This window comes from Indicator indicator, chromosome 7 (genome assembly GCF_027791375.1).
Source record: "Indicator indicator isolate 239-I01 chromosome 7, UM_Iind_1.1, whole genome shotgun sequence".
Lineage (NCBI taxonomy): Eukaryota > Metazoa > Chordata > Aves > Piciformes > Indicatoridae > Indicator > Indicator indicator.
Genome location: NC_072016.1, coordinates 35968732 through 35996121, shown reverse-complemented (window position 1 = coordinate 35996121; position 27390 = coordinate 35968732). Strand labels below are relative to the sequence as shown.

The 27390-nt window shown below is 47.9% G+C and overlaps 1 protein-coding gene across 2 annotated transcripts in view; it reads right to left on the bottom strand.

Moving 5' to 3' along the window:
• The window catches only part of HK1 (hexokinase 1), a 43274-nt gene that overhangs the window by 824 nt on the left and 15060 nt on the right, over positions 1-27390 (bottom strand). The window contains exons 4-17 of one of the 2 annotated variants that reach the window (XM_054382187.1): positions 24290-24409; positions 21411-21506; positions 18150-18249; positions 17867-18050; positions 17224-17379; positions 13845-14078; positions 11835-12139; positions 10806-10954; positions 10594-10713; positions 8517-8612; positions 7448-7547; positions 4233-4416; positions 982-1137; positions 92-325 (exon numbers count right to left, since the gene is read on the bottom strand). In XM_054382187.1, the coding sequence (XP_054238162.1) occupies positions 92-325; positions 982-1137; positions 4233-4416; positions 7448-7547; positions 8517-8612; positions 10594-10713; positions 10806-10954; positions 11835-12139; positions 13845-14078; positions 17224-17379; positions 17867-18050; positions 18150-18249; positions 21411-21506; positions 24290-24409 (2234 nt within the window). The remainder of the gene's footprint in view (positions 1-91; positions 326-981; positions 1138-4232; positions 4417-7447; positions 7548-8516; positions 8613-10593; positions 10714-10805; positions 10955-11834; positions 12140-13844; positions 14079-17223; positions 17380-17866; positions 18051-18149; positions 18250-21410; positions 21507-24289; positions 24410-27390) is intronic. The other variant, XM_054382188.1, reaches the window with a different exon arrangement.

Below are 27390 nucleotides of genomic sequence, written 5' to 3'. Positions count from 1 at the left end.
GAGAGACCAGTTTGGTGCATCAAGAGAAAGGACATACAAGCATGAAGCTACAAATAGCAGGCACAAGACTGCTGAGGAAGTGAATACTCACTGCGGATGTAATTTGTACAGAGTCCCATCCACACCAACCGTTATCTCCAGGTGCTCTAATCCTCTGTTCTCCCTGATTTTATCTACAACAGCAGCCATTCCTGCGCCACACAGCTGAGCTGCTCGCCTCGACACTGCCCCACACACGGTCTTGACAATGATGCTGTCATCGCAGGTGCTGTTGAGGCCCAGCTGCTGGAGGATGGCTCGCACCTGCAGCAAGGCTAACCTGTCACTGCAGAAGCAGAAGAACACAGTGTTAAACCAAAGGCTTCCTTCAGCCAAGTCACTGCCACAAACCCCACTGCATTGATGGCTGCATCCATACCAGGCAGCAGGAGACCTCAGAGGATGCAAATTCATTCACCCCAGCACCATGCTGCAGTGCAGCACAAGGGCGGCTCCAAGCGTAGCCCTGCATTGTCTCCCCTTCTTTTTTCCTACCAAAGAGCACTTCAGGAAAATATTTTTTATGACCAGCTTGAGGTTTTCCTCCCATAAAGAGTCAACAGGCTTTGAGATTACTTTAAAATACAGTCTAAGCAAAAAGACACAAAAATATCCAGTAAGCAAGTGTTCATTCAACTAATGTTCATTCAGCTCAATGATTACAGCTAGACACACACAAGAGGCACAGGAAAATGGCCTGATTTCCAAGCAAGCAAATAAAATTGTACAGTAAGGGAATCCTTGACAGCCCTTCCTATGATTTAGCAGTGAGCACTGCCACAAATTCAGATTATGCTGTGAGGAGTCCTTCTGCACGTGCACATGCTCTTACAGAAACCAAAATTATCTCTAGAGAACCAAGCCATGCTCTCCAGCTGTCCCTCCATCAGTGTCACCAAGTAGGTGTTACCACACTCTTTCATTCCTGTGCAGTGCTCTTACCTCTCAATCTGAGAAAGGAACTTGGTTTCAAAGATATGTCTGGTCTTGAGTGTCTCTGAAATCTGGCCTCGGAACAGGAAGCCCCGCTTGGTGAAGTCGATCAAAATGTTGCGGACTATTTCCCCCAGGTACATCCCACTGATCATTTTCTCATACCTGCAGTGAAACAGAGCAGCCACAGCTCAGAGGGAGGCTGCTCACATTTGCAGTGGCAGCATCACAGCTGTGTTATCAGCCAGGTGTCCTGCCCAAGCACATTTGGGACATGAAATATGCAACCTGATTTACACAGAATGGACATTTGCTAGAAAAAATTGGGCAGGAAAAAGCATGAAGACTGAGTGGGAAGCCTTGGGAGCCCACCTGTGTCCAGCTCTGGAGCCCTCAATGCAGGAAGCACATGGACCTGATGGAGCAGGTCCAGAGGAGGCCACAAAAATGATCAAGGGGCTGGAACACCTCTGCTATAAGGACAGGCTGAGGGAGTTGGGGTTGTTCAGCCTAGAGAGGAGGAGGCTCCAGGAAGACCTAATAGCAGCCTTCGAGTACCAGAAGGAAACTACAAGAAGGCTGAAGAGGGACTGTTTACAAAGGCCTGCAGAGATCGGACAAGAAGCAGTGGTTTGAAATTAGAGAAGAAAGGATTTAAATTGGATGTTAGGAACAAGTTCTTTACAATGAGGGTGGCTGAGCACTGGAACAGGTTGCCCAGAGAGGTGGTTGAGGCCCCATCCGTGGAGATATTCAAGGTGAGGCTCAACAAGGCTCTGGAAAACCTGATCTAGTTGAGGATGCCCGTGTTGACTGTGGGGGGTTGGACTAGATGACCTTTGGAGGTCCCTTCCAAGCCGGGTTATTCTATGATTCTATGACCTAGAAATACTTCATCTATTCCTCACTACCATGTTTTCCCAGGCAGGCTGTTGTTAAAGACCACTGGCATTTTACCCAAGTGGAAGAAATTAAAACTTGTTGCCTGAGAGCAGAACGGTGCCCAGATAAAAGTCAAATTTGCCACGCATCCTTGAAAGGACCCCAGAGAAAACTTGTCTCTATGGCACAACAGTTGGGAGCCCTCCTGAAGCACAGCTGAGACCTTCAACAGCAAAAGCTCAGTGGCTCCCTGAAGCAAATTACAGCTTAACTACAAGGTGCAGTGCTTTTAAGGGAGCCCTATGCTGCAAAATCCTGTTGAGAGGTAAAAAAAGCTGTGAAAAGGTATGTCCAGCATGTTCACAAGGTCACTGCACTGCAAACCAGCAAGCTAGGGTTGATTTATGCTTTTCAGTTAATTCCAGCACCTGGTTTCCAGTAGGGAACCAATAGCTCAAGTATCACAAGGAATCATCCTTCCTGGAGGTGTTTAAGAAACGTGTAGACAAGGCACTCTGGGACATGGTTTAATGGCCATGGTGGTGTTAGGTCAATGGTTGGACTCAATGATCTTAGAATTATTTCAGTTGGAAAAGACCTCTAGGTTTCTATGAACCAAGTTATCTTGAAGCTCTCCGGCCCCACCTTTGCACACAGAACTCAAACAGTTGCAGGCCTGCAAACAGGCTACAGAGGGAATGTCTTTCACCTGAAGACCAGAGGGCTGGAGCACCTCTCCTATGAAAACAGACAGAGAGTTGGAAGAGTTCAGTCTAGAGAAGAGAAGGCTCCAAGGAAACCTTATTGTGGCTTCCAGTGTCTGAAGGAGGCCTACAAGAAAGCTGGGGAGGAGCTTTTTAGGGTGTCAGGAAATAATAGGACTAGGGGGAAAGGAGTAAAACCAGAAATGGGTAGATTCAGATTGGATGTTAGGAAGAAATCCTTTCCCATGAGGGTGGTGAGACACTGGAACAGGTTGCCCAGGGAGGTGGTAGAAGCCTCATCCCTGGAAGTTTTTAAGGCCAGGCTGGATGTGGCTGTGAGCAACCTGAACTAGTGTGAGGCATCCCTGCCCATGGCAGGGGGGTTGGAACTGGATGATCCTTGAGGTCCCTTCCAACGCTAACAATTCTGTGATTCTTTGAAGACCTCTTCACACAACACAACAAGGAACAGTCCATGAGTGATACACAGCACCAGTACAGGGCAGCCCTGTGCTGAGGAGGGCAGGAGTCTGCTTTGTACCCCCTTCCAGCTTCATTCTGGTCTGAATGGAGCATTTTGGAGTTTGTGAGCTGTTTCCTTACCAAGGAAAACCGAACATTTTTCTATTTCCTGAGAAGTGCATTCAGTGATGCAAACTTTATTTCACCTCCTGAAGTCAAAAGCAGGGTTTTTGCCCTAGATGGAAGGGAGCCCAGCACACCATCCCACTGGAAGCAGGCCAGACAATCCACTTAATACTGTGAACTCTCTCAGGCTTGTACCCAGCAAACGTTGTCCTTCTTGAGTGCCTAATGCACTCTGAAATAAACGATTCCTCCTGGCAGTCTCTGCTACTGCCCTTGGCTGCTTATTCCATGCCAGCTCTGCCTCTCTGTCAGGCTCACTCAGCACCTGCTTCTCTGGTCTGAGCTGTTACTTCTAAAGAGCTTCCCAGGGGTCCTGCCAACTTGTCTGCATCCCCCAAGTTTTCAGGCAGATTTATTCTAGCCACAAAATCTTTTTAAAATCTCCTGGCATCAAAGCATTACTGCAGAGGAATTATGAAAACTCATAGCCTGGGCATGCAGCAGTTTCAGCCCAGTTTTACTCTTGCTGGGTACACCTCTTTGTCAGCCTTCATGAAGGGGGACAGGGAAGCATTTGCCCAAACAAGAGCTGGACCTGTAAAAGGGGAACAAGAAAGGCAAGTAGGTCCTCTAACATGACATGCTTCATCCAGACATGCCTCAAACAAGAGCTGACTGCAACTGCTTTACAACTGATTGCTTTACAGTGAGCAGCTCCAAGATCCAGCCTTGCTGGCTGGTCTAGGCTGAGTATTTCTAGAGGCAGAGAGTTCAACTAAAAAAGATTAGGCTGAGAACAAGACAAAAGAATGACAAGTCATTGTAACACCCTCAGTACAACACAAGGTGAGAAAAAGGGTCTTTAGTAATCTCAAGACTCTTGAAGTTCTCACAAAAACCCTGCTGAAATGTCATGGCAGAATATAGGCAGGCAGCAACCAGGAAAAGCACAGAAGAGAGAGAGTCCACAGGATGGCAGGGCTGCAGTCATTTTCCACTCAACCTCTCCCTTCTCTGACTGGGAGAAATCCAGTTCCCTCCTAAAAGCATTCAGGGCAGGCTGGCACTCCGTTTATCCCACAGTACCTTTGCTTTCCAGCATTCAGTGAGTAGTCATCAACTGCTTTGTCATATATTGTCCTGATGTCATCCAGGCAGCCGTTATCCCCGAACGCTCCCCACTCGGTGTTCACGCACATCCGGCCTTGCTCTCCATCCACCATCTCTATGTTCCTCATCTCTTCCATGTAGCAGGCATTGCTGCCAGTTCCTGAAAGGAGAAAATACTGACATTACTCTTTGATTCATAGAATCATAGAATTGTCAGGGTTGGAAGGGACCTCAAGGATCATCCAGTTCCACCCCTGCTCTCATGGGCAGGGACACCTCACACCACAGCAGGTTGCTCAGAACCACATCCAGCCTGGCCTTAAAAACTTCCAGGGACGAGGCTTCCACCACCTCCCTGGGCAACCTGTTCCAGTGTCTCAGCACCCTCATGGGAAAGGATTTCTTCCTAACATCTAATCTGAATCTACCCATTTCTGGTTTTACTCCTTTCTCCTTAGTCCTATCATTACCTGACACCCTAAAAAGTCCCTCCCCAGCTTTCCTGTAGGCCCCCTTCAGACACTGGAAGGCCACAATAAGGTTTCCTTGGAGCCTTCTCTTCTCCAGACTGAACTCTTCCAACTCTCTGTCTGCTTTCATAGGAGAGGTGTTCCAGCCCTTTGATCATCCTTGTGGCCCTTCTCTGGACACATTCCAGCACTTCCACATCCTTCTTGTAACAGGGTCATCAGAACTGGACACAGTACTCCAGGTGGGGTCTCACCAGAACAGAGTAGATGGGGAGAATCACCTCCCTCAACCTTCTGGCTATGCTTCTCTTGATGCAGCCCAGGATGTGATTTGCTTTCTGGACAAAACAACACTAGAACAAGCATGACAGCCCTGACAAAACCTTCAGTGGGATCTTGGATGTGCTTTTTCTGAACGATGAAGTCAAATCATCATTTGAAAGGTCACCAAAGAACACTTAACTCTTCAACAACCCAATAATTCTGCTGTGGGTGGCTCAGAGAAGAGGCTTACCCAGGCCAGGTGGGCTGAGGGTCCTGTCCTACAGGGAGGAGCAGCAGTGCAGCAGTTTTGGCACACCAACCCTCACAAGCTTCTGCACTCAAATCCCAATCAAGCGACCAGCTGGATTTTGAAGCTAGGAATCCCCTTCCACCAAAGCCCACAGAATTCAGGGGAAAATTTGCTGAATTGAAAGCTTCAGCAAGTTCTGAGGCATCAGGCAAAGAAAACCTCTGGGGTTTTGCCAGCTAATTGCAAGGTATTTTTCAGTTCTTGCTTGTTTTTGTTCTGATTCAAATTACTCAAATGGTTTCTCCAGCAGGAGGGTTACTTCCGTGTTGAAATGAAGCCATATCTGATTCTGCTTAAAGGGGATCCTAAAGGAGCATGGCAATTACCAAGCTCTCCATGTACTCACAGGCCTTAGGGAGAAAAGCTTTATTAGCAAAGAGAGACAGCTTTTATTGCTACCTGGAGGAAAAGTTTTCTTGAAGTTACCTACCAAACTCTCACTTAATGTGCATGACACATTCTGCACTTATTATATCAGCAAGTCTGGTTTCCTTTGTGATTTTTTACAGTATTACATCAATAAAGTCTGAGCAAAAATAGATCCTCCTAGAGTACTCCTCTGCTGCAGGAGAGCTGAACCACAGCACAGGGGTTGGGGCAGTGGTGGAAATCTAGGCCTGCAAATCAAGTCCCAGGTTTGCAGAACCAAACCAGACCAAATCCAGTTGTGGACTGTCAGCAGTGGTCAGCCTCCCCAACACCAAGTCTCCTTGTCCAGAACAAGGTAAGGATCACAGGACGTTAGGGGTTGGAAGAGACCTCTGAAGATCATTGAGTCCAACCCCACTGTGCCAGAACAGGACCACAGAATAAGTAAGGGCTGCCTGAATATGTGGATAACCAATTAAATGCAGGCTGCTAGACTGACAGGCTTTTAAATGATCTCCTGCTGCCAGCAGATGAAAAGCAGAGGCTTGGTCTCATTGGTAGCAGTTTCCAAAGTATTCAGCAGTGCAGATTCAAAGCATCAGCTCTACAAAGCAGGAGAGATGGCACTGGGCAGAGAGACAAGGCACAAGCATGATGTGAACTCGCCCTTGAAGGAATATTTTTCCCTGCCAAACAACAGCAGGAAAGTTCACCCACCTCCCTGCACTGGGGAGAGCAGGAGGATTGCCAGCTCATGCAGGCTTCCCAGCAAGTGTTGTCAGTCTGGCCAAAGCAGTTCAGGCAGGGCAGAGGGAACTGTCAGAGCCCCACAGCTTTCACTCTCATTATCCCAGCAGTGCCCAGGCCACCTCTGACCTGCTGCTCTGCACACAGACAAGTTGGCTGGAGAGCCTATCTGGCAGGGCTGCAGCAGGCAGCGCTGAGTGGATGCTCTCAGCACCCCAAGGACACGCTGTCCTTCCTGCAGGGAGCTGTGTCCCCGGAACACGCCTTCACCCGGGCTGCGCAGGCACGGCTTCCCACCCACGCTGCACTGTGCTGACTCATCCTGGACATTTTCCAGCTGTTTGGAGGAGAAGCTGGTGGTGTTTTGTTTTCCCACAATCCATCTCACAACTGAAAGCGTTCTTAAAGCTTGCAGGTGGCTTGTTCCCTTCTCTCCCACTGAAAACTCATTTCTCTGGAGAACTTTGGGAATTCGCACCACCCCAGTGGCTCAGACACCCCAAGCATGGCATTTGCCAAGGCATCAGCAGTCACCTGTGGAATTATTTCAGCTGTCAGTCGTTGCACTTTGTCTAAGAGCTTCCCATCACATGTCATTTGGGAATTGTGGCTGTGCTTTACAAGTCTATTCTGAGAGACCACAAGCTCAAGGGCTACCTGAACATCCCAGCAGGAAGATTCTTATGAGCTAAACTAACACAACTCTGAGAGCTGCTGAAGCTGAAGCTGCCTGAGCCTACCTTTTGTTTGCTTGCTTCACAAGAAGCATGCTGCCTTTCCCAGAAAAAACAGGCAGGATTTGTTCAGCATTACAGCCTGGGCTTATCTCAATTGATTGTGGACACAACTAAGCAGGCAGTTGATAAATCTTTCATTCAGCTTGCTTCTGAAGGGACAGCTGCTAATCTCCAAATCCTTCACTCCTGGGCACCCTAGCTATGTTAACCACTGGGATGTCTCTATGAGAACACAGGCAGAGGTGCAGATAAATAAAGAAGTGCCAAACAAAAAAAGGCAGCTCTGACACATACCCACGATGAGTCCGATTTCACAGTTTGGGTCTTCGTAAGCACAAGTCATCATTGTGCCCACTGTATCGTTCACCACAGCCACCACATCCAAGTCAAACTCCTTTGGAAGACAGAAATACAACAGTGAGAACTCTGGGTTTGGGGCAACCCCTCACACCAAAGGGGACAACAAAAGGAGTACATCTAAGGGGATGCTGGCAGAACACAATGGAAACTGAAAGCAGCAGCCTGATGGTACATAGGGAAAAAGTAGGCACTTAATCTACCAGCAGGTAGCTGAGGCTCTTTCCATGCTCTTCTTTGCAATAGACTGTCTTCAGAATAAAGCACATTCCTGGCTGCTCTCTTTGGCTTAGGTATACTTAAGTACAGATCTTGTATACAAACACACGGTAGAGAGCTATCTCCACTCTGTATTACAGCAGTGCAGTAGCAAATCCAGTAGCAAAGGTTTTTAAAGTTTCAATTGCTGACAAAAATTCTGCAGAATTAATGCTCTCCTCAGGCTATTTTTCTTCCCTTCCTAGAAAGCTCCAGCTAAGCTGCTTGAGGCTTTTTCAAGATCAAGGGTTGAGAGGGGGAAAAAACCCTGTCATTAAGGGTACACTAAGGTACATTCCTACAGTCCCTGTGTTGAAAACTCCTGCTTTCTCCATGCTGGGATACAGTGGAAATTGCCACAGGGTTTGAAAGAAGCCTTGAACATTCTGATGAATTTAGAATTTTAGAAGCTTCTCAGGAAAACAGCAACAACAAAAAACACCAAGCATTGAAAAAAATCCCCAGTGTAGTTCATTTTAAGTAGCAATTTTTGTTTGGTGGTTGAACTCTCCCATTTCCACTGTGTACCCTCTAGACTTGTCCTACATGGTGGTCAGGCTACATGTCAGCATCAGAGCCACCACTGCCACCCAGCATCCTGTGGCAAGGCCTCCTGTGCTGGTCTAGAGGCAAAAGTTTGTGTCCTCAAGGCACACAAACACTGACCCATGAGGTCTGTCAAGTCTGGAGGAGGAAGGTGAAGAAAAGAGAAAGAAAGCAAAATAACAACAACAACAAAAAAAATCACCTCTCTTCTCTTAATTCCTTCTCTAAGCAAATACACTACGTCTTCTCCCTCGCAGTCTGTAGCTTTGAAACCTTTTGTCCAGTTGAGAAGGATACCCTAAAAAAGAAGAAAATAGATGATCAAGATTCCTGGTGTACTAGATTGTCCCCCAAAAGCCTACAGTTCTCTAAGGGATGATCACTGCACACTTCTTCCTGATAATTCCCTGCATTTGTCCACCTCTCCAGCCCATAAAAGCACAAAATCACAACACTTCTCACAGGTGACCACAGTCCCAGCACATGGCCATGAATATTTATGGCCACTTAGTACCTGAACTCATAGGGGCCCTCAGCTCAAGGAGGAGGTTCCATAGTATCCACCAACACGGGTGCTATGGTTTGCTGAAAACCTATCTTCTCAGTCTCACTCAAAGGTCTCCCTGGCTTGACCAAGCCACTTATCACTAGCAAGATGAATGCATTTTAGAGCTGGACACTTGAAGGCTGCTCCTAACATCACTGCTTATTTCCTCCTTCTTTAAATATGAAGCTTGAGGAGGGCAGATTTAGACTGAAGATTAGGAAGAAATTCTTTACAGTGAGGGTGGTGAGACACTGGAACAGGTTGCCCAAGGAGGTCGTGGGTGCTCCCTGGGCAGGTTGAATGAGGCCTTTAGCAACCTGATCTAGTGGAAGGTGTCCCTGCCCCCTGGCAGGGGGATTGGAACTAGATGATCTTTAGGGCCCTTTCCAACCTAAACCATTCTGTGAATCTTCGAATATTCTTCTAATTTTCAGTAAGACTCTAATATTATTTTGTACGCTTGAACTTTCAACTGCTTTAGTGTGAAGCTATACAGAAAAGTCTCTATGAAAAGGAGTCTCTCTTTCTGTATGTGGAACTTGCATCTAAAGCTACTAATCATGCTTGGTCCACAAAGTTCCAGAGTAATGCAACAAACTTTAAAAAGCGTGACAGAAACTACAAGCTCAAAAAAAAACTGTGACAGAAAATACGTCTATCTTCAAATAAAAGTGTTGAGTAGACAGGAAACAACAGCTGCACTGGTGGAGTTGGTGGAAGTACGTGGCAGTGAAGAAGTTAAATGTTAAAGTGAAAAGAAAAAGGGTAAGCTTGACAGGGGCATGTTGCAGGCCACACTGTCACCATTAGAGAGTCATGAGCAGGCCCTGGTCCATCCACTCCATCCAGTGAGACTAGATCCGCTGGGAAATAGGCACTGGCAGCAGGAAAGGACTTTCGCTTACTGCTCACAAAAGCAGGGAAGTATCACAGCTCAGCAAGTTTATACAATTGGAAAACCACGATACCTTAAAAAAGGAGGGATCACCACCATGGGAAAATGTAATGCTCTTACGTGTAACAGCCATACTGTCCTGGGTTGGCTGGAATAAAGCTCATTTTCTCCCGAACAGCACTGGCACAGTCCTGTTGTTTTGGATTTAGGTGTTGCTAAGCAGTGTTTCTACTAAGTCAAGGACTTCTCAGTTTCTCATACTGCCCTGCCAGAAGAGGCTGGGGGTGCACAAGGAGCTGGGAGGGGACACAGCAAGGACAGCTGACCCACATCAGCTAAAGGAGTATTCCATATCATATGATGTCATGCCCAGTATATAAACCAGGGGGAGTTGGCTGGGGGGGCACCACAGCTCACAGATTGGCTTGGTCAGCAGGTGGTGAGCAATTGTTTTGTGCATCACTGCTTTTGTATATTCTGTTATTCTTATTGTCCCTTCCTTTTCTGTCCCATTAAACTGTATTTATCTCAACCCATGAGTTCTACCTTTGTTTTCTGATTCTCTGCCCCATCCCACTGCCGAGTGGGAGTGAGCAAGTGGCTGCATGGTACTCAGTTCTCCTGCCAGCAGTTAAACCATGGTACACAGGCTGAGCAGCATTTGCATTATTACCTTTAAAGGAACTATTTATAGGAGCAGCTGTACCGGTCAGGGCCAGTGCATGAACCCTCCCCTCGTACAACCTCCCTGTAAGTGTCACACAGTCGGCACGAAGGCAGAGAAATCAGGCTTAGCATAAGCATAAAAGTAGATTCAACAGATACTAAGGAACTTACAGCATCCAGACTGGTCTGCTTGCAAGGGAAGGAAAACGTGAAGCCAAGAGGAAGACGAGCTCCTTTTATCCCCATGTAATCCAGGAAGTCAGAAATGCAGGTAACAATGTGATCAAACAGCTTCAAAGAGAAAAGGCAGGCATGTGAAGTTCTATGTGTTACAAGGTCTACAGGAGGCATTTAAAAGCGCTGCAGAAGAGAAACACAGATACCTCTTCTCCTGTTCCCTGCATCACCTCTATGGGAATGGCGTAGATCTTGTTGTGCATCTCAACTGTTCTCCTTTTACCGCTGCGGATTTTCACCAGCAAAACCCTAAAGTTTGTTCCTCCAAGGTCAAGTGCCAGAAAGTCTCCATTCTCTGTAAAAGAATGTGTGTGTGTGTGCATTTAAAGAACCACAAGCAACATCTACAAGACTGAGAGTTGGGGCTATTCAATCTGGAGAAGAGAAGGCTCCACGGAGACCTTATTGTGGCCTTCCAGTATCAGAACAGGGCTACAAGAAAGCTGGGGTGGGACTTCTTAGGGTGTCAGGTAGCGATAGGGCTAGGGGGAATGGAGCCAAACTAGAAATGGGTAGATTTAGATTGGATGTCAGGAAGAAATCCTTTCCCATGAGGGTGGTGAGACACTGGAACAGGTTGCCCAGGGAGGTGGTAGAAACCTCATCCCTGGAAGTTTTAAAGGCCAGACTGGATATGGCTCTGAGCAACCTGATCTAGTGTGAGGTGTCCCAGTCAATGGCAGGGGGAGTTGGAACTAGATCCCTTCCAGGTCCCTTCCAACCCTCACAATTCTATGATTCCATGGTTCATCAAAAGAGGATTTTAGATACTGCTTTGATTACTCTAGCCTTTTCTGTGTTTGGTTTTGTTTTAAACCAACAAGATAAAGAAGACTCACACATCTGTCTCCTTAAATCCAAAGAACTGCTCAGGTTGTGCAAACAGGGTTCAGGCGGGTTTGGGTGATGAGACTAGCTGTGGTTTTCTCCCCCCCAGGCTATAGCGTGCTTGCACCCTGGAGTATGGACACATGGTCAGGCTGCCAGCAAACAGCACAAAGGCTGTGCTGGCTGCCCTGTCCAGGGCTGAGATTTCCTCCTTTGCACACCTCAGAAGAGTTTCTTTCATTGCACCAGATCTGTTCACCCTCCACCAAACCCACACCCTACTGCTGGGAGCACGTTTTGGGCACCCTGGAGCCATGCCCTCAGCCCAGCAAGGGCATGCCCCTAACCTGTCCCATCCGGCGTGCTGCGGACAAAAGTGGGAAGCATTTTCACTTTGGCGGTCTCATGAGTCTTCTTCTTCAGCCCCGCTTCCATCTCTGCCCTCATCCTCTTCTTCACCTGCAGCAGCTGCTCATGAGTGAGTTTGAACTCGGCCAGGGTCTCGTCGATGAGGCGGTGCTGCTCCAACAGCCGGTAGGCCACGGCTGTCACCATGGCTGCTCCCTTCCCGCTGCCGCTCTCGGACAGCAGGAACCGCACCTCCGAGTCGGGCACCAAGCGCCGGGTGGTTTTGTGCAGGCGCCGGGCGTACCTGTGGGCAGGGGAGGCTGTGAGTCCACTCTCTGCATGCCACACACCTCCACCCCCCAAGGCCCCAAGAATCTCTGCTGCTGACACGGGTCGACCGTGAGAGGAGCGGGGAGCCTCGTCACCGCCAAACCAGCTACTGCCTCCCAAACAGGACAACTGTCAGAGAAAAGCAGTTCTTCCCTACGGCCTCTTTCCTCCTGAACTTCTAAGAGAAGCCAGCAAAAGCAGGGGGAAGTATCAGAGCCTCATCCCCTGAACCTGATCCTAGATGAAAGAAACCCCCTGGTTCCAATGCTCTCCTGGGGTCATCAAGCTGTCCTGAACTCAGTGCTTGAGATGGAGTGGGGAAACAGCTCAAAACCAACAACTGCCCACACATGTTACCTTAACAGGAATGCGCTACCCAGAGGGGTTGTGGAGTCTCCCTCTCTGGAGGTATTCAAGACCCGCCTGGATGAGTTCCTGTGTGATCTGGTATAGGTGATCCTGCTCTGGCAGGGGGGGTTGGACTAGATGATCTCTCGAGGTCCCTTCCAGCCCCCTAACATTCTGTGATTCTGTGAACACAGCCCAGACCTGTTCATTTGGGAAAGCTAGGCAAAAGAGCACTCCTGGAAACAGTTTTGTTTGCCAAGATTTCAACCAAAGAAAAGGCTGTTTTCAGCAAAATGAAGAGACACTGAAAGTGAAACTTTAAACAGATTTCTCCTTTCAACCTTTTCCTCAGAAACAACACTCAGCCCTCCCAATCAGCTCTAATGCCAAGGTATGTCCTGTTATGCTGTGCTTCTGCTCCCCTTTGGTACCCACAGCTAAAGCCTCCAGTTGAGACTGGAAACTAACTGCTTATCACTAGTTACTATTTAGTAAATAAAAGCCACCTTCCACGGGTACATAAACCACCTGTTTCTTTCATTTCTTCATTCTGAGATTGGAAATCCTGACACAGGTGCTGCTCTCCCAGCACACACAGGCCAGCAGCCACTCCCAAACACCCACACCATTAGGGCTTGGGCACTGGGATTATTTTTAACACCAATACTCACACCAAACCCTGTTTCCAGGACTAGGTACACCCACAGCTGAAAAGCTCAAATTCTTCTCTGATTTCTACATGAATCTAACCAGCTCTTTGATTACAAATGTAACTTTCAAGATGGGGACAATCAAGACAAACTTTTTAAAGGGTTACAAGAAGTGTAAGGCACCATTTTTTCCCTGTTTTCCCAGTATATCTCTAGAAAAGACTGCAAAAAAGAGGGTTCAGCACAGTTATTTTCAGAACAACTGAGTTTAAATGGAAAATGGAGATCAAGGTGAATTAACACAGGTCTCCTCAAAGCCCACCCCATGGGCACAAAGTAGTATTCTGTACAAAGAAACTCTTCTTCCAAGAGGTCTGTTGAGGTCCCTTCAGATCTCAAACCACCAAAATTTTCACTGATATTGCAGTTTCCAATTACTCAGAGTTTTGCTTCTTTTCTCTGTGGTGGTGGTGGTGTTTTAAAATCCCTTACACACATTTCTTCCTTTACACACATCTCTCCTGTCCACTAAGCTCCCCATCTCAGACCAAACTCCTAGTCCTCATCTCACACCCAAACCACATGCCTGGGTGACCATCCTGGGGTTACATGCTTGACCCTTTGCCAATCAGAGGCCACGGATGGTGATGAGCATTAAAGAGCAAGAGCAGAGGGACTCACTGTGGATGCATCTTGTAGAGGGAGCCATCGACCCCCACAGTGGTCCGGAGGCGGCCGACCCCTTTGTTGTCCCGCAGCTGGTTGAGGATGGCACCCAGGGTAGAGGCTACCAGGTTGGCTGAGCGGAAGGACACGATGGTGCAGACGTGCTGGACGGCAATGCAGTCCTCGTGGGATGGCTCCACCCCCAGGCGGGTCAGAATTTCTTTGGCTTTGTTCAAACCTTCTTTGCTCCTGCAAAGAGAGAGCAGCGAAGGCTGCTGCTTAGTGGGGGAGCTATAAAATGCAGGACTGATGCACATTCAGTGATGGGTATCTCGGCCTGTGGTTTGAGAAAAGATTTAATAATGGAATGTTTGGGGTTGGAAGGGACATTTAAGGTCGTTTAGTCCAACTCTACTGCACTGAGCAGGGATATCTTCAACTAGAGCAGGTTGCTCAGAGCCTCAACCAACCTGACCTGCAATGGTTCCAGGGACAGGCCATTTACCACTTATCTAGGCAACCTGTGCCAGTGTCTCACCAGCCTCATCATAAAAAATATCTTCCCTATAGACATAAATCTTTAAAACAATCATCCCTTGTCCTGTCACAACAGGACCTGGTGAAGAGTCTGTGCCCACCTTTCTGATCAGCCCCTTTAAGTACTGAAATGCCACAAGAAGGTCTCTCTGGAGCCTTCTCTTCTTCAGGCTGCACATCCCAAACTCTACTAGCCTGTCCCTATAGCAGAGGGGTTCCAGCCCACAGATCACTTTTGTGACCTCCTCTGGACTTCTTAGGCATCCTGACGATGAAGCTCCATGAGGCTTATAAAACGCTTTAAGTAGGCTTTCATTCAAATAGCAGCAGCTCTGTATTGAAGCCTGGTGCAAACATACTACCTACAAACCATGCAATTCCAGCTACTGCAGCAGCCCCACTATGGGCAGGATTACTCCCATAGGTACCCAAGAGCTTATCCTCCTTTAAGTTCATTTCCTACAAGACCAGAGGTAAATCATGTCACTGAAAGTCTGTCCAGTCATTACTGTGTGCCAGCTCCTCTCCAAAGCAGCCCACATTTTGGTTGCACCAGATGATCAGACCAAATCTTGTACCCAGTGAGCCTCCTGCACTCTGAAAGTGAATGCAGGAAGCATAGAACCAGGACCAGCCCCATCCTGTGGAGCTGGGGCATCCCCCAGGAACACAACATTTGCTTGGAGCTGCAATTGGTCCAGCAGCACCAGACCCAAAGCAGAACAGCAACCTCATGACAGCTCCTTCAGTGCATGCCCCTGAAGATTAGCAACTTCCAAGCACTTTTACAGGGTTGGAGGAATTAAATGCATTTTCAACTGACACTTTAACCTTCAAACAGCTTCTCTTTGGATCAGAAAGCACCAACCCCACAATCCAGCACAGACCTGAGAGTATACCCAATCCCACACTCACTTGCTCATGTCTCAATAAATTCAGTGAAAAACAAAACCCCAAGCAAAGGTTTTTCCAAGTGATTTCATCCTAATGGGTCTTTTTTTCACCCTTTTACAGCCTCACTAAATTTCTGCCTCTTGCACTGTATTTTTCCTCATTGGCACCCAGCAAAACTTCTGGCAAGCTTATGCATGTCCAGCTCCCAGACAAAAACACAAGGAATATATCTTGTCATTACTAACTGCACCCCACATATCTTTTTAAGGACTCCTGCATCTTGCCAGCACAGGCTAGAAATTGGAAGCTGCACAGGGATGTGCCCCCTACTTATAACCGAAGTGCTCTTCAGGAAGTGAGGTGGCATTTCAGGGCAAATTTTGCTCTTAAGTAAATTCTTCTCTAACTGCATTTTTTCTCATTGGTGTTCACCATGACATTGGTTCATTACACAAACCTCTGTGGTGAAGAGGAATGAACACACATTTAATGGAAAGGAGTTCAGATAAGACAGCCTACAGGGACTGGAGTAAACAGGGCAAGGGACAACAGGCATTGTAGAAGATGCTGTTCCCTTGGTGTTGCACTAGCAATCACCATCAGCACCTCTAAACATCTGCACCCAACTCAGCAGCATTTCAAAAAGGGAAGGAGTAATAGATTGTGCCAGTACAGGTTAGGAGGTGATTTGCGGTAGAGCAGCCCTGTGGAGAAGGACCTGGGCGTCCTGGTGGACAACCAGTTCTGCATGGGTCAGCAATGTGCTCTTACGGCCAAGAAGGCCAATGGAATCCTGGGGTGCATTGAGAGGAGTGTGACCAGCAGATCGAGGGAGGTTCTCCTTCCCCTCTACTCTGCCCTGGTGAGACCTCACCTGGAACACTGCACCCAGTTTTGGGCTCCCCAGTTCAAGAGGGACAGGGATCTGCTGGAGAGAGTCCAACGGAGAGCTACCAGGATGATTAAGGGACTTGAGCACTGCCTTATGAGGAGAGGCTGAGAACCCTGGGGCTGTTTAATCTGGAGAAGAGAAGACTGAGAGGGGATTTAATAAATGTTTATAGATGTCTGAGGGCTGGGTGGCAAGAGGGAGAGGACAGGCTCTTCTCCATTGTACCCTGTGATAGGGCAAGGGGCAATGGATACAAACCACAGCACAGGAGGTTCCACCTCAACAGGAGGAGGAACTTCTTCACTGGGAGGGTCACAGAGCACTGGAACAGGCTGTCGAGAGAGGTTGTGGAGTCTCCTCTGGAGACTTTCAAGACCCATCTGGATGCATTCCTGTGTGACCTGTGCTAGATTCTAAAGTCCTGCTCTGGCAGGGGGTTTGAACTCACTGATCTCTGGAGGTCCCTTCCAACCCCTAACGTCCTGTGATCCTGTGAAAAGCCAGCACAGTGACTACAGCACAAACTATCCTAGTGATGTGAATTTTAAAATCTCCAAGGGGGGATGGGAGAGCCAGTAAGTACTGACCAAAGGGGTGATGACACCATGAGAAACCAACTGGCGCATAGCTCAGAGGTCGCCTTGCAGCGCCCGGTGCTGCCTACGGGCCTGAATGCTCTGCCTTGTCATGCTTGTTTTCCTCCTGCCCAGCAGTCCCGTGGATACAGCAAGGAGCAACACAACTATTTGCTCAGAGGCACTAAGCCAAGTCACTCCCATCCTGAGCATCTGAGTTTCATGAGCAGGGCAAGAAGCAGCACGGTGCATACCCTGTCGCTGCAGGGACCGGTAGGCTTTCAGAGTTCCTCCCAACATGAGAGGGACGGAGAGTAATATCAGTGGGGAAGTCACAGACTGTCTGCTGGGGGTGCCCACATGCCAGCTCTGCACCTGTGCTGGATGATGCCAGCTAAACCCAACGCAGTGTATCTCTCCACAAAGCAAAAAGATGCTGGAAAATTAGCATTCAGAGTCACTGTGAAACTCAGGGTGAAAAGGGTGAGGTACTCACTTTTCTATGGCAGAAACGTGCTTTGTCTCAAACTTCCCTTTGGTGAGGAGCTCAGGGGTGATTCTCCCCTCAAAAAGCAGCCCCTCCTTGGCCATCTTCACCAAGATGAGCCTTACCAGCTCCCCCATGTACAGTCCGCTGACCATCTTCTCAAACCTGCAGGAGAGGACAGAAGCAGTCACCCATGCATCCCAAGGCAGCGCTGGGAGGCAAAGCCCAGCTCTGCCACCATCCACCCAGTACAGCCTGCAGTCTGCCTCTTTGCCTCAGCCCTGGGCAAGGTCACAGAATCAACCAGGTTGGAAGAGACCTCCAAGATCATCAAGTCCAACCGATCACCCAAGCCTAACTGATCAACTAGACCATGGCACTAAATGCCTCACCCAGTCTTTTCTTAAACACCTCCAGGGACATTGATCCCACCCCTTCCCTGGGCAGCCCATTCCAATGGGCAATCCTTCCTTCTGTGAAGAACTTCTTTCTAAGATCAAGCCTAAACTTTCCCCTGCACAGCCTAAGACTGTGTCCTCTTGTTCCGATGCTGGTTGCCTGCGAGAAGAGACTGACTCCATAACCCAAGCGGAAGGAGAGCCCAGCATGGAAAACAAAAACAGCAAAGCTCACAAACAACTGCCTCACTCACAGCTGCTTCCCAGGATTAAGGGATCCGCGGTCAATCTCTCGATCAAACTCGGTCCTGATGTCCTCTAGCGAGCCATCATCTCCAAAGGCCCCCCACTCCGTGTTAATGCACATCCTGCCCTCGTCCCCTTCCACCAGGTCGATGTGCCGCATCTCCTCCATGTAACAGGCGTTGGTGCCAGTGCCTTTAGGGAAAGGATATCAGAAGGTGCTAACCAAAGAGGCCAGGCAAAGGGAGAAAAGCAGCACGTGTGTGCTGCTGCTGCAGCAGCAAGGTGTGTTACCAATGATCAAGCCAACTTCGCAGCGCTGGTCATCAAAGCCACAGGTCATCATTGTCCCCACGGTGTCGTTCACCACAGCCATGATATCTGCGTCGTAGTCCTGACGGAGGAACCAAACATGAGTTGGACCATATGGCTTCTCTGCTAAAGTTTGCTTAGACCAACTAATTTCAGAAGGAACAGGAAACCAATAACTGGTCTGAATACCACAGCTCATCTGTTCAAACATCACCTGTTCCATCTGCTGGTTCCCTATCCCACGTACCCGAGAAGACAGTGGGAGCTGATTAATTCACCAGGCAATCCACAAAGCAGTAGTAGCCTCATTCTAGAAAGCAGCAAGGAGCTGCTCTCACATAAACACCCTCAGGCAGGAAAGAAAAGGGCTCTACATGAGGGAGGGAGCAGCTCTGCAGTTAAATATCAAGGAGTAGTTTGAAGCAGCTGCTTGAGGAGTCAGTCCAAAAAAATCATAGAATGGCCTTAGAGACTCCAACTTCCCCACCGTGGGCAGGGATGCCTCTCAAACAGGTTGCTCAAGGCCTTATCCAACCTGGCCTTGAACACAGCCAGGGTGGGGCATTTACAGCCTGCCTGGGCAACCTATTCCAGAGTCTGACCACCCTCATATTGAAGAACTTCTTCCTAAGATCCAATCTAAGCCTACTCTCCCTCAGATTCAAACCATTCCCCCTTGTCCTGTTGCTAGCAACCCTTACAAAAAGTCCCTTTCCAGCCTTCCTGTAGGATCCGTTCAGGTATTGGAAGGCAGCTATAAGGTCCCCCCAGAGTCTTCTCTAGGCTGAGCAACCCCAACTCCCTCAGCCTATCCTCACAGCAGAGGTCTCCGGCCCTTGGATTATCTTTGTGGCCTTCCTCTGGACTCACTCCAACAGCTCTGTGTCCTTCTCATGATGGAGACACCAGAACTGGATCCAGTATTTGAGGTGGGGGTCTCACAAGAGTGGGGGCAAAGGGGCAGAATCACCTCTCTTGACCTGCTTTCCAAGCTGCAGATTTCTCACAGAAGTCACTTAAAACATCTAGGAGTTTTATTTCAAGTGAACAGTTTAGTACACAAATGTAAGTAAATAATGCAATTTAATAAGCTGTCTACATGACATGCACTCATTCCTTTCCAGCTCCTTCAGTGTGTTATTCTACCTGATACCAGTCCAATAACATTAACTGACTATAGTAATGCTGTTTGGTGACAGTAAAACCCAGGCTTGATTAGGAGTCCACAACTGCCCAAACAGAGCAAATGCAGCACAGTTTCTGATTAGTTTGGACGCTGAAGTAATCACCATATCACCTGCTGCAAGCATCACAAACCCAAATTCATTCCATCTCATGCTCAGAGCCTTTTTTGTTTAAATTAGCAACCCGGTCACCTTCACCCTCCATAAAATCAGCAGTGAGTAACTGGCAGGGAGCCACCAAGGCTCACTGAGCCTGAAATCACAGAACGTTAGGGGATGAAAGGAACCTCAAAAGATCATCCACAGTCCAACCCCCTGCCAGAATCACCTACACCAGATCACACAGGAACACATCCAGGCAGGGTTTGAATGTCTCCAGAGAGGGAGACTCCACAACACCTTGTGGCAGTTTAGGCTGGGTGCCCCCTGCCACTGCCGCATGAGATACACCTCTGGTGTCCTGGGTGCCCACCCACAGGGGTGGACACAGGAAAGAACGTATTTCTACCCATAAATCCTGCACCCTATAAGGCCATCTGCAAAGTCATTCTCTTCCTCTTTCTTCCCTCTCTGCTCCCACGGGAGATGTCCTCTCTTATCGGGTAATGCCGGGGGAGTATCCTCAAGGCCTCTTAGGCCTGTCTAGGCCTAATGCCAGGAGGAGAATGGAGGGGGGGGCAGTCTCAGACCTGGCCAGCCTGAGACTTGCCTAGCAGTGGGAGGGGGAAGAAAGAGCCCTGGGGGGGTTTGGGTTTACCCTCAGGTGGGAAGAAGGGAAGGATTGGGAAGCTTTGGGAATTCTGTGAGGGGTTCTGTACGCTTTGGGATACTCTTTGTCACTATGCTTAGTAGTTTGTAGGGTTTTTTTTTTTGTAGCCTCACCAATTGCTTTTCCATTTAAACTTTCCATCACTCTCCAATCCGTTTGTGTGAGTCTCATTCTTTTGTCCCTTTCGGGGCAAGAGACGATCTGTCTGGCCCCAAACCAGCACACACCTCTGGGCAGCCTGTTCCAGTGTTCTGTAGCCCTCACAGTGACAAAATTTTTCCTCATGTTTCCATGGAAATTCCTATGCCTCAACTTCCACCCATTGCCCCTTGTTCTGTCACTGGTCATCACCCAGCAGAGCCTGGCTCCATTCTCTGGGCACTCACGCTTTACATACTTATAAACATGAATGAGGTCACCCCTCAGGCTCCTGCTCTCCAAGCTAAAGAGCCCCAGATCCCTCAGTCTCTCATCATAAGGAAGATTTTACTTATGATCACTCAGATCACTTCTTTAATCATCTTTGTGGCTCTGCACTGGACTCTCTCTAGTAGCTCCCCATCCCTCTTGAACTGAGGGGCCCATAACTGGACACAGTATTCCAGGTGAGGCCTCACCAGAGCAGAGTAGATGGGAAGGAGAACATCTCTCGACCTACTAACCACATCCCTTCTAATACACCCCCATTCTCTTCTACTCTGCTCCTCTCCTGCTCCCAAGCAAGGCAGCTGCACAACTCAGCTGAGCCCAGGCCATGAGAAGCAGTTTCTGAGGAATGAGACATGTTGGTGTCGTAGAAAAGCTGCAGCACTGTCACACAGCACTTTCTGGGTTTGAAGAGTGGTAAAATTGCTGATGGTTGGTAGTTGCAAACCACACCACAGTAACTCCATTTTGTGCTAGGAGGAAAATCGCAGCTTTCACACAGCAGCTCTGATGTTGCTCCATTTTCCCAGAAAATGACAAACCCATACATGAAAAACTGGGTTATCAAAGCCTGGTGCAGGCTGCCCAGGGAAGTGGTTGAACTGACATCCCAGGATGTGTTTAAAAGCTGTCCAGATATGGTGGTCGAGGATATGGTGTAGCAGTAGCTCTGGCAGAGTTAGGTAATGGTTGGATCTGATGATCTTAAAAGCCTTTTCCAACCATACTGATTCTGTGATCCTCATGCATGAAAGCAGAGCTGCACCATCACTCAGATCACATGCTGAGGTGAGTGACATGAAGAGTGGTCCCTGGCAAAGAAACACCAGAGTGCAGTTACAAAAAGAATGAAGGACAACTCACCCCACGTTTCTTGATGGCCTTGTTAAGCAGCCTCACGACATCTGCTCCCTCCACTCCGCTTGCTTTGAAGCGCTTTGTCCAGGTTATCAGAATACCCTGGGGCAAAACAAGAGAGCAATATTCAACAGGATGCCACTGAAAGACACAAACTGACCATTTTATTTTTCTCTCCTTAAAACCAACATTTTCTACCTCAAACACATCTTCATGTCTCTTTGCTTATCTGACCTAACCAATCCAACCTGAGACAGCCAGCAGTCCTTGATTCTCATTACAGTAAGCTGAAAGGTGGGAAATTGTTTTCTCCTCCCTTGCCAGAAAACGGTTTGCTTGCATTTTGCACTTTCAGCCTGCTCCTCTCCCTTTCACTCCCTTTTAAATGTTTTTTCTTGGAAAACCATTTAATCCTTTTGGGTCATGGAAATCAACTGCTTTCAGAAAAAGCTGACAGTGCAGGACTGAGGAAAGAGGAGGGATGTGATGTTTGTGCATCCAGGACTGGGCTGCAGCATGTTTGCTGCCTGAACTCCCCAGCTCTCGGGGCTTGTTTCACTGTAGGATCATGTCCATGGGTTCAGGCAAATGGGAATACTGAAAGACAACAATGTTATGTCCCCAAGTAACAGCACAGATCCAAAAGGAAACCATAGAATCATAGAAAGGTTTGGCTTGGAAGGGACCTCTAAAGGTCATTTAGTCCAATTCCCTCTGCAGTCAGCAGGGACATCCTCAACCAGAGCAGGTTGCCCAGAGCCCTGTTGAGCTTCATCTTGCATATCTCCAGGGACTGGGCCTCAACCTTCTCACTAGGCAACCTGTTCCAGTGTTCCACCACCCTCATGGTATGGAATTCCTTATCTGCCAACTGCTATAAATGACCCACATATCCACCACTACATTTTCAATGTAGATAATGCCTGGCTGATCCAGAGTGTTCAGGATGTAAGTAAAGAACAACAAAAGGAAGGAAAGAGCGCAGACAGCAATCAACAGGAAAGATGTCTCAAACCAGCTCAGCTTGTCATATGCATCACAATATCCACCTCTATCACAACAGGAGTCCAGGAAGCTACAAAAGAGAAAAGCTGAAGCCTAACAGGCACAAGCAGCCACTGCCCAGGTGTATGTTTGCCCATATTTCAGCTTCAAAACCAACCACGCATCTTGTACACATTGTCCTCCCAACTCGGACAGCAATAGCAGACAGACAGGTCAGGGCAGTTCTTTCCAGACCAAGAGGCATCCTCCTATCACTCTACCACAAACTCATGAAGTTTTATCACTGTGCTGCTCTCATTAGCATCATTTAGAAACCCAGCAAAGCCCTGTGCTGCAGCACAGGGAAAGCAGGGGCAAAGCCCGCTCTGCAGGCACAGCTTTAAATGGCCTGTTGTCCTGTGCAAATTCAGGAGGCTGGAAAAACCACACTGGCAAAGAGCAGCTCATCTCAGCCTGGCAGGACTTCTGGCTTTGCCAGCAAGGCCTTGGCAGCAGGGAGGAGCCCTTGGAGTGCAGTAGGGTTGAGCAGGACCCAACCGTGCGGTGCCACCTTGTGACCCTTGGAGAAGTCAAGGACAACCCTGCCTCCTTCTGCTCACCAAGCACAGGAAATCAGCACCCAGGCAAGCACAGCCTCACAGAAGCAGCAATCCAGGAATAAATCTGGCCCACATAATCCAGAAAAGCATATATATCAGATGCCTGAAATATCACAAAAACTCTCAGGAAGAGAGGGGTTTTTTGTTGTTTTGGTTTTTTCAGTAAGAGACACTCTTCCTTGTCTCTTACTATTCTGCTCCACTCTGCCATTGCTCATCTCCAAGTCTCTATAGGTGTCCCCAGGCCATCCCACATGCTACCTGCCTGCCCCTGCCCCACATAAGCATGATTGCATCCCAGCTGGCTTGAGCAAACCAGCACACAAACATGTATCATGCAGCTAAATAACTACCTAGAGAGCAACTCAGGTTCACAACCACATCCCCAGCATGACTCCGCTGCAGTCAGCAGCCTGAGCCTTACCATGCACCACAGCTAGACTGGAGAACCTTACCAAAACTGATTCAGGACAAGGCAGCATTCTGTTCTTAACTACATTCAGACCCCGAGTTAGTAAGCACCCTGATTTCATCTTTCAGCATTGCTCAAGGAGTATGAAATGTAATAAAAATCTTGTCTCATCTGGCCCTCCTCAGCACCAGCATCTGGGGAGCTGTTGCACCAGGCTAACCTAGAGACCTGCAAGCTAGAAAAGCAGGCCGTGCTTTAACAGTGCAGCCACTCAGTGCTGTGCCTGCATTTCACTTTCCTGCACTAATTTGCTACATCGTCACCATAGCGATGCTGCACCAGGAGGCTGCTGAGTCATTGGTGAGATAATGAGCAAAAGGAGGAAAATTTCGTGGCAGCCTTGTCACGGGAATCTCATCTGTCACTTCACACATGGTTATTGCCATCCCTTTGTAAAGCATGGTGCTTCCAGGTGCCCTGATGATCCCCCGGTGCTCAGGAGGGAGACCCTGATCCGCATCGGTGCACACACACTTGTGAAGGTCAGGAAAATCTCAGCTGCCAGGCTGGGTTACACCAGTTAAAACCCCATGGAGAGGTGAAAAAGGCTGCACAGGAGGCAAGAAAAACCACCTCTGTGTTCACATGGTAAACCACAACACTTGAAGAGCTCCTACGAAACATCAGACGCCTGCTTCCTCATCTGTTAACGCCAGGCTGAACGCAAACACAAACATTAAGTCTGACAGTGAAACACAGCACTCATTTATCCCCAAAATGAGACCTGCCCACGACACTGCTTTCATGGCAGTGCTTTAATTACATCCTAGCTCTTCTGCATAGTTAAGAATATTGTGACATCTTCTTACCTCATCTAGCTTGGATTGTCGACAAGGGAAAGAAAACGTAAACCCGACTGGCAGTTTCTTGTCTTTGATTTGTTGTTTCTCCATAAAGTCTCCCAGGCATTCAGCAACGTGATCAAAAAGCTGCAGGAAAGAACAAGGTGTGAAACCAATGTGATTAGAAACACAGTTTCAGGAAGAAAACACTTCAAACTACGTATGAAAGCTGCAGCTGGGTGAGGGGGGAAATCTCTGCTCCAAATTTTAAAAGATATTTGAATGACAAAGCAATGAAAATGCTCTCTGGCAGTGCATAACTCCTTTAATGACAAATCATTGAGTGCATTCTCCATTTACACTCATACAAAAATGCTTTTCCTGAAACAGACATCATGTGGCTCTCCAGCCTGCCATAACCCTTCCATTTAACATCTGATGAGAACAAAAATGCTCTTTTAAACTTGCAGTAACAAGTAGCAGCAGCTCCAAAGAACATGGGGATCCAGTCCCACACCAGGTTGAGCACTCTACAGCTGCACAGAAAAGATCAACATTTACTTCACTCGAGCACTGCTGAGATCAGAGAAGCCAGTGCTTTGCAGGAGCCACCCAAAAGGACATTCTTTCTCAAATCTATTCCTAAAGCACACAACAAACAAACAAAAAAGGAAACCCAGGGGATTTGTCCAAATATTTCACATGTTCTGGGAAACAACCCGAAATGGGCACATTTTATGCATTGTTTTGCTAAGGCTGAACTATGCAGACAGGCTGCACCAGGCTTGCAGCCACCAATTCTGACCTTGATGGCACCCTGGGACAATGACATCATGTGTGCCCACCAGCCAGGCATGCCAGGAAGCTTGTGGGCATGAAGGGAAGGGATGTCTCTTCAATCAAGCTATCTGGAAAGCCCATCGGGAAATTTGCAACACTCAAAGCCCAGGTAGCTTCCAACACTGAAGCCCAAGTCAAGCCCTGGCAACTGAAGCAACAAAAATACACATTTGTATCTACAAGTGTCAAGAAGTCAAACGTGCCTTGTACTGACCCATACCACAAATAGATGTCAAACTATTTATTAACAAGTCACCACCTGCACCAGAAGGTAAATGGTGCTTCACTATTCACTCCCTGGGAAAAAAAAAAACCAAACAAAAACACCACCACCACCACCCCCCCCCCCAAACAAAACAAAGCAAAACAAAATAAACCCCAAACAAACCCCAACCCTGTCTGCAGCACTGGTGGGACTAGACCAGGAGAACTGCCCAGAAGACTGGGAGATAATTGGGAGGGAGTACAAAAAGCTATCTGTTGGTTGCAATTAGCCTGCACAGCTTTATTAAGCACAATTACCAAAAACTTAAAGAATATTTTGCTACTCAAAGCAGGTCAAAAAGTGTGTGTGTGGGGAGGTGTTACAATTTAACAGAGGATCTTAAACCCAGTCACAAAATGAGGTCAGATTTGATTAAACAGAAGTACAGTAGTTTTCCAGAGAAAATGTTGTCATTCATTGTCCTGGACAAATCAAGGACATTTGCAGTGAAACAGCATGGGAAAGCTACCTACACTGCTGCACCTCTGTAGGACTGTTTTCAGCCCTGATGATGAGAGAGAGAGGAAACAGAGTTAAGGAAAAATGAACTACAGCTAAGTAATAAAGTATGACAAGGTCTCCAGGAGGAGCAGAGGCATATGGCTTTATTATGCTTTTCATCTCAAAGTATCTTAACTAAACACTCAATCCTACTAAACTTTCAGCTGCTCCCAGGATTACAAATGATAATCAAGGGCTAACCTGAAACCCCTCAGGAAGTCACAGAGCAGGAAGCAGAAATATTGACTGTGGATGTTGCTACATAAACCCCTCTCATGCAATGAGCCACAACTGCAAAGGGAAGAGACAGGACCTGCTTTGCAAGTCCAGCTGAGAAGATGCCTCAGCATTCCCATTGCACTCCAGAAAGTCCATTCGCCTGCTGGTGTTTGTCCATGCAGTCCTGGCATGACCTACTGTGAGTTGCATGCAGGCTTGCTGCAAGCAATGCCCCAGGAGTCAGTAGGATTCTGGGCAAGCAGTGGGACCCATGCTGCAGCCTGCACAGGCAAGCACAGGTCACTGTTAGCCACATTCTTGATGGTACAGCAGCAGTGTCTGGTCAGTAGTGCGTGGGCTGATTGTGCAGCAGCTGATAACAAAGCACAGGGGAAGGCACTGCTCAAGAGGACTTTTATCAATTTTCCCACCCTTGGCAGCAGTAAGATTTCTCCCCAAGGGGACTCAAGGAAACATCTGTACGTGCCTGTGCCCAGACTGGCATCCAAACCTTGCAAATGCCCAAAACCTCTTTACAAGACAGCAGAAGCCATATTACAAAGTACCTACACATTTCATTCAAGCAGGGAAAAGTGACTTAAGGATAAATCCAACTTCCTGCCCACCCACAGGTGTGGAGCAGGCAATGGTGTGAACCCAATATTGCATCATAGAGACAGAGTGGACAGCACAGCCAAGAGGAAAGGACCAGCCAGGTTTTATACCTTTATAGACCTGAATCAATATAACCACGAGATGCTGAGCAATATGATATCAGGCTTCGTTACTTCCTCTGGCCATGAAGTTGCCTGTTCAGGTCAGGCTCCAAGAAATCTCCACAAGGATCCATTTGGTCAGCAGCCAGCAAAATTTGGCAAGCAGCCGGAGATCTGAGCTCAAGCTCAAGCCCCCAGATTGGGAAGATTTAAGGAGCAAAGGAACCACAGCTTCAGAACAGCCTCAAATCTATAACCTACCTCCAGTGGCAGCAGGACAGAAACAAACACCACCAAAATGAAGCTTCAGGCATGCTCCCATTTGCTATGCTGACACAGAAGACAGGCTGCTTACAAATTTTAGACCTGTTATTACACTACTGAGGTCAATGAGAGTTTTGCCCTTGACTCTGACAGGGAACTGTCTCTGACTAGCCAAGCTGTCAGCCTGTGCCTGAACAGATGGGCAAAAATAGATGTTTGAATGCAATATCAAAATGTGCTAGTGAGGCATGAAGCCATAAATCACAATCCTTTCAATAAGCTGATTATGTATTAGGCTTTGAGAGTATAACTCATTGAAGTTA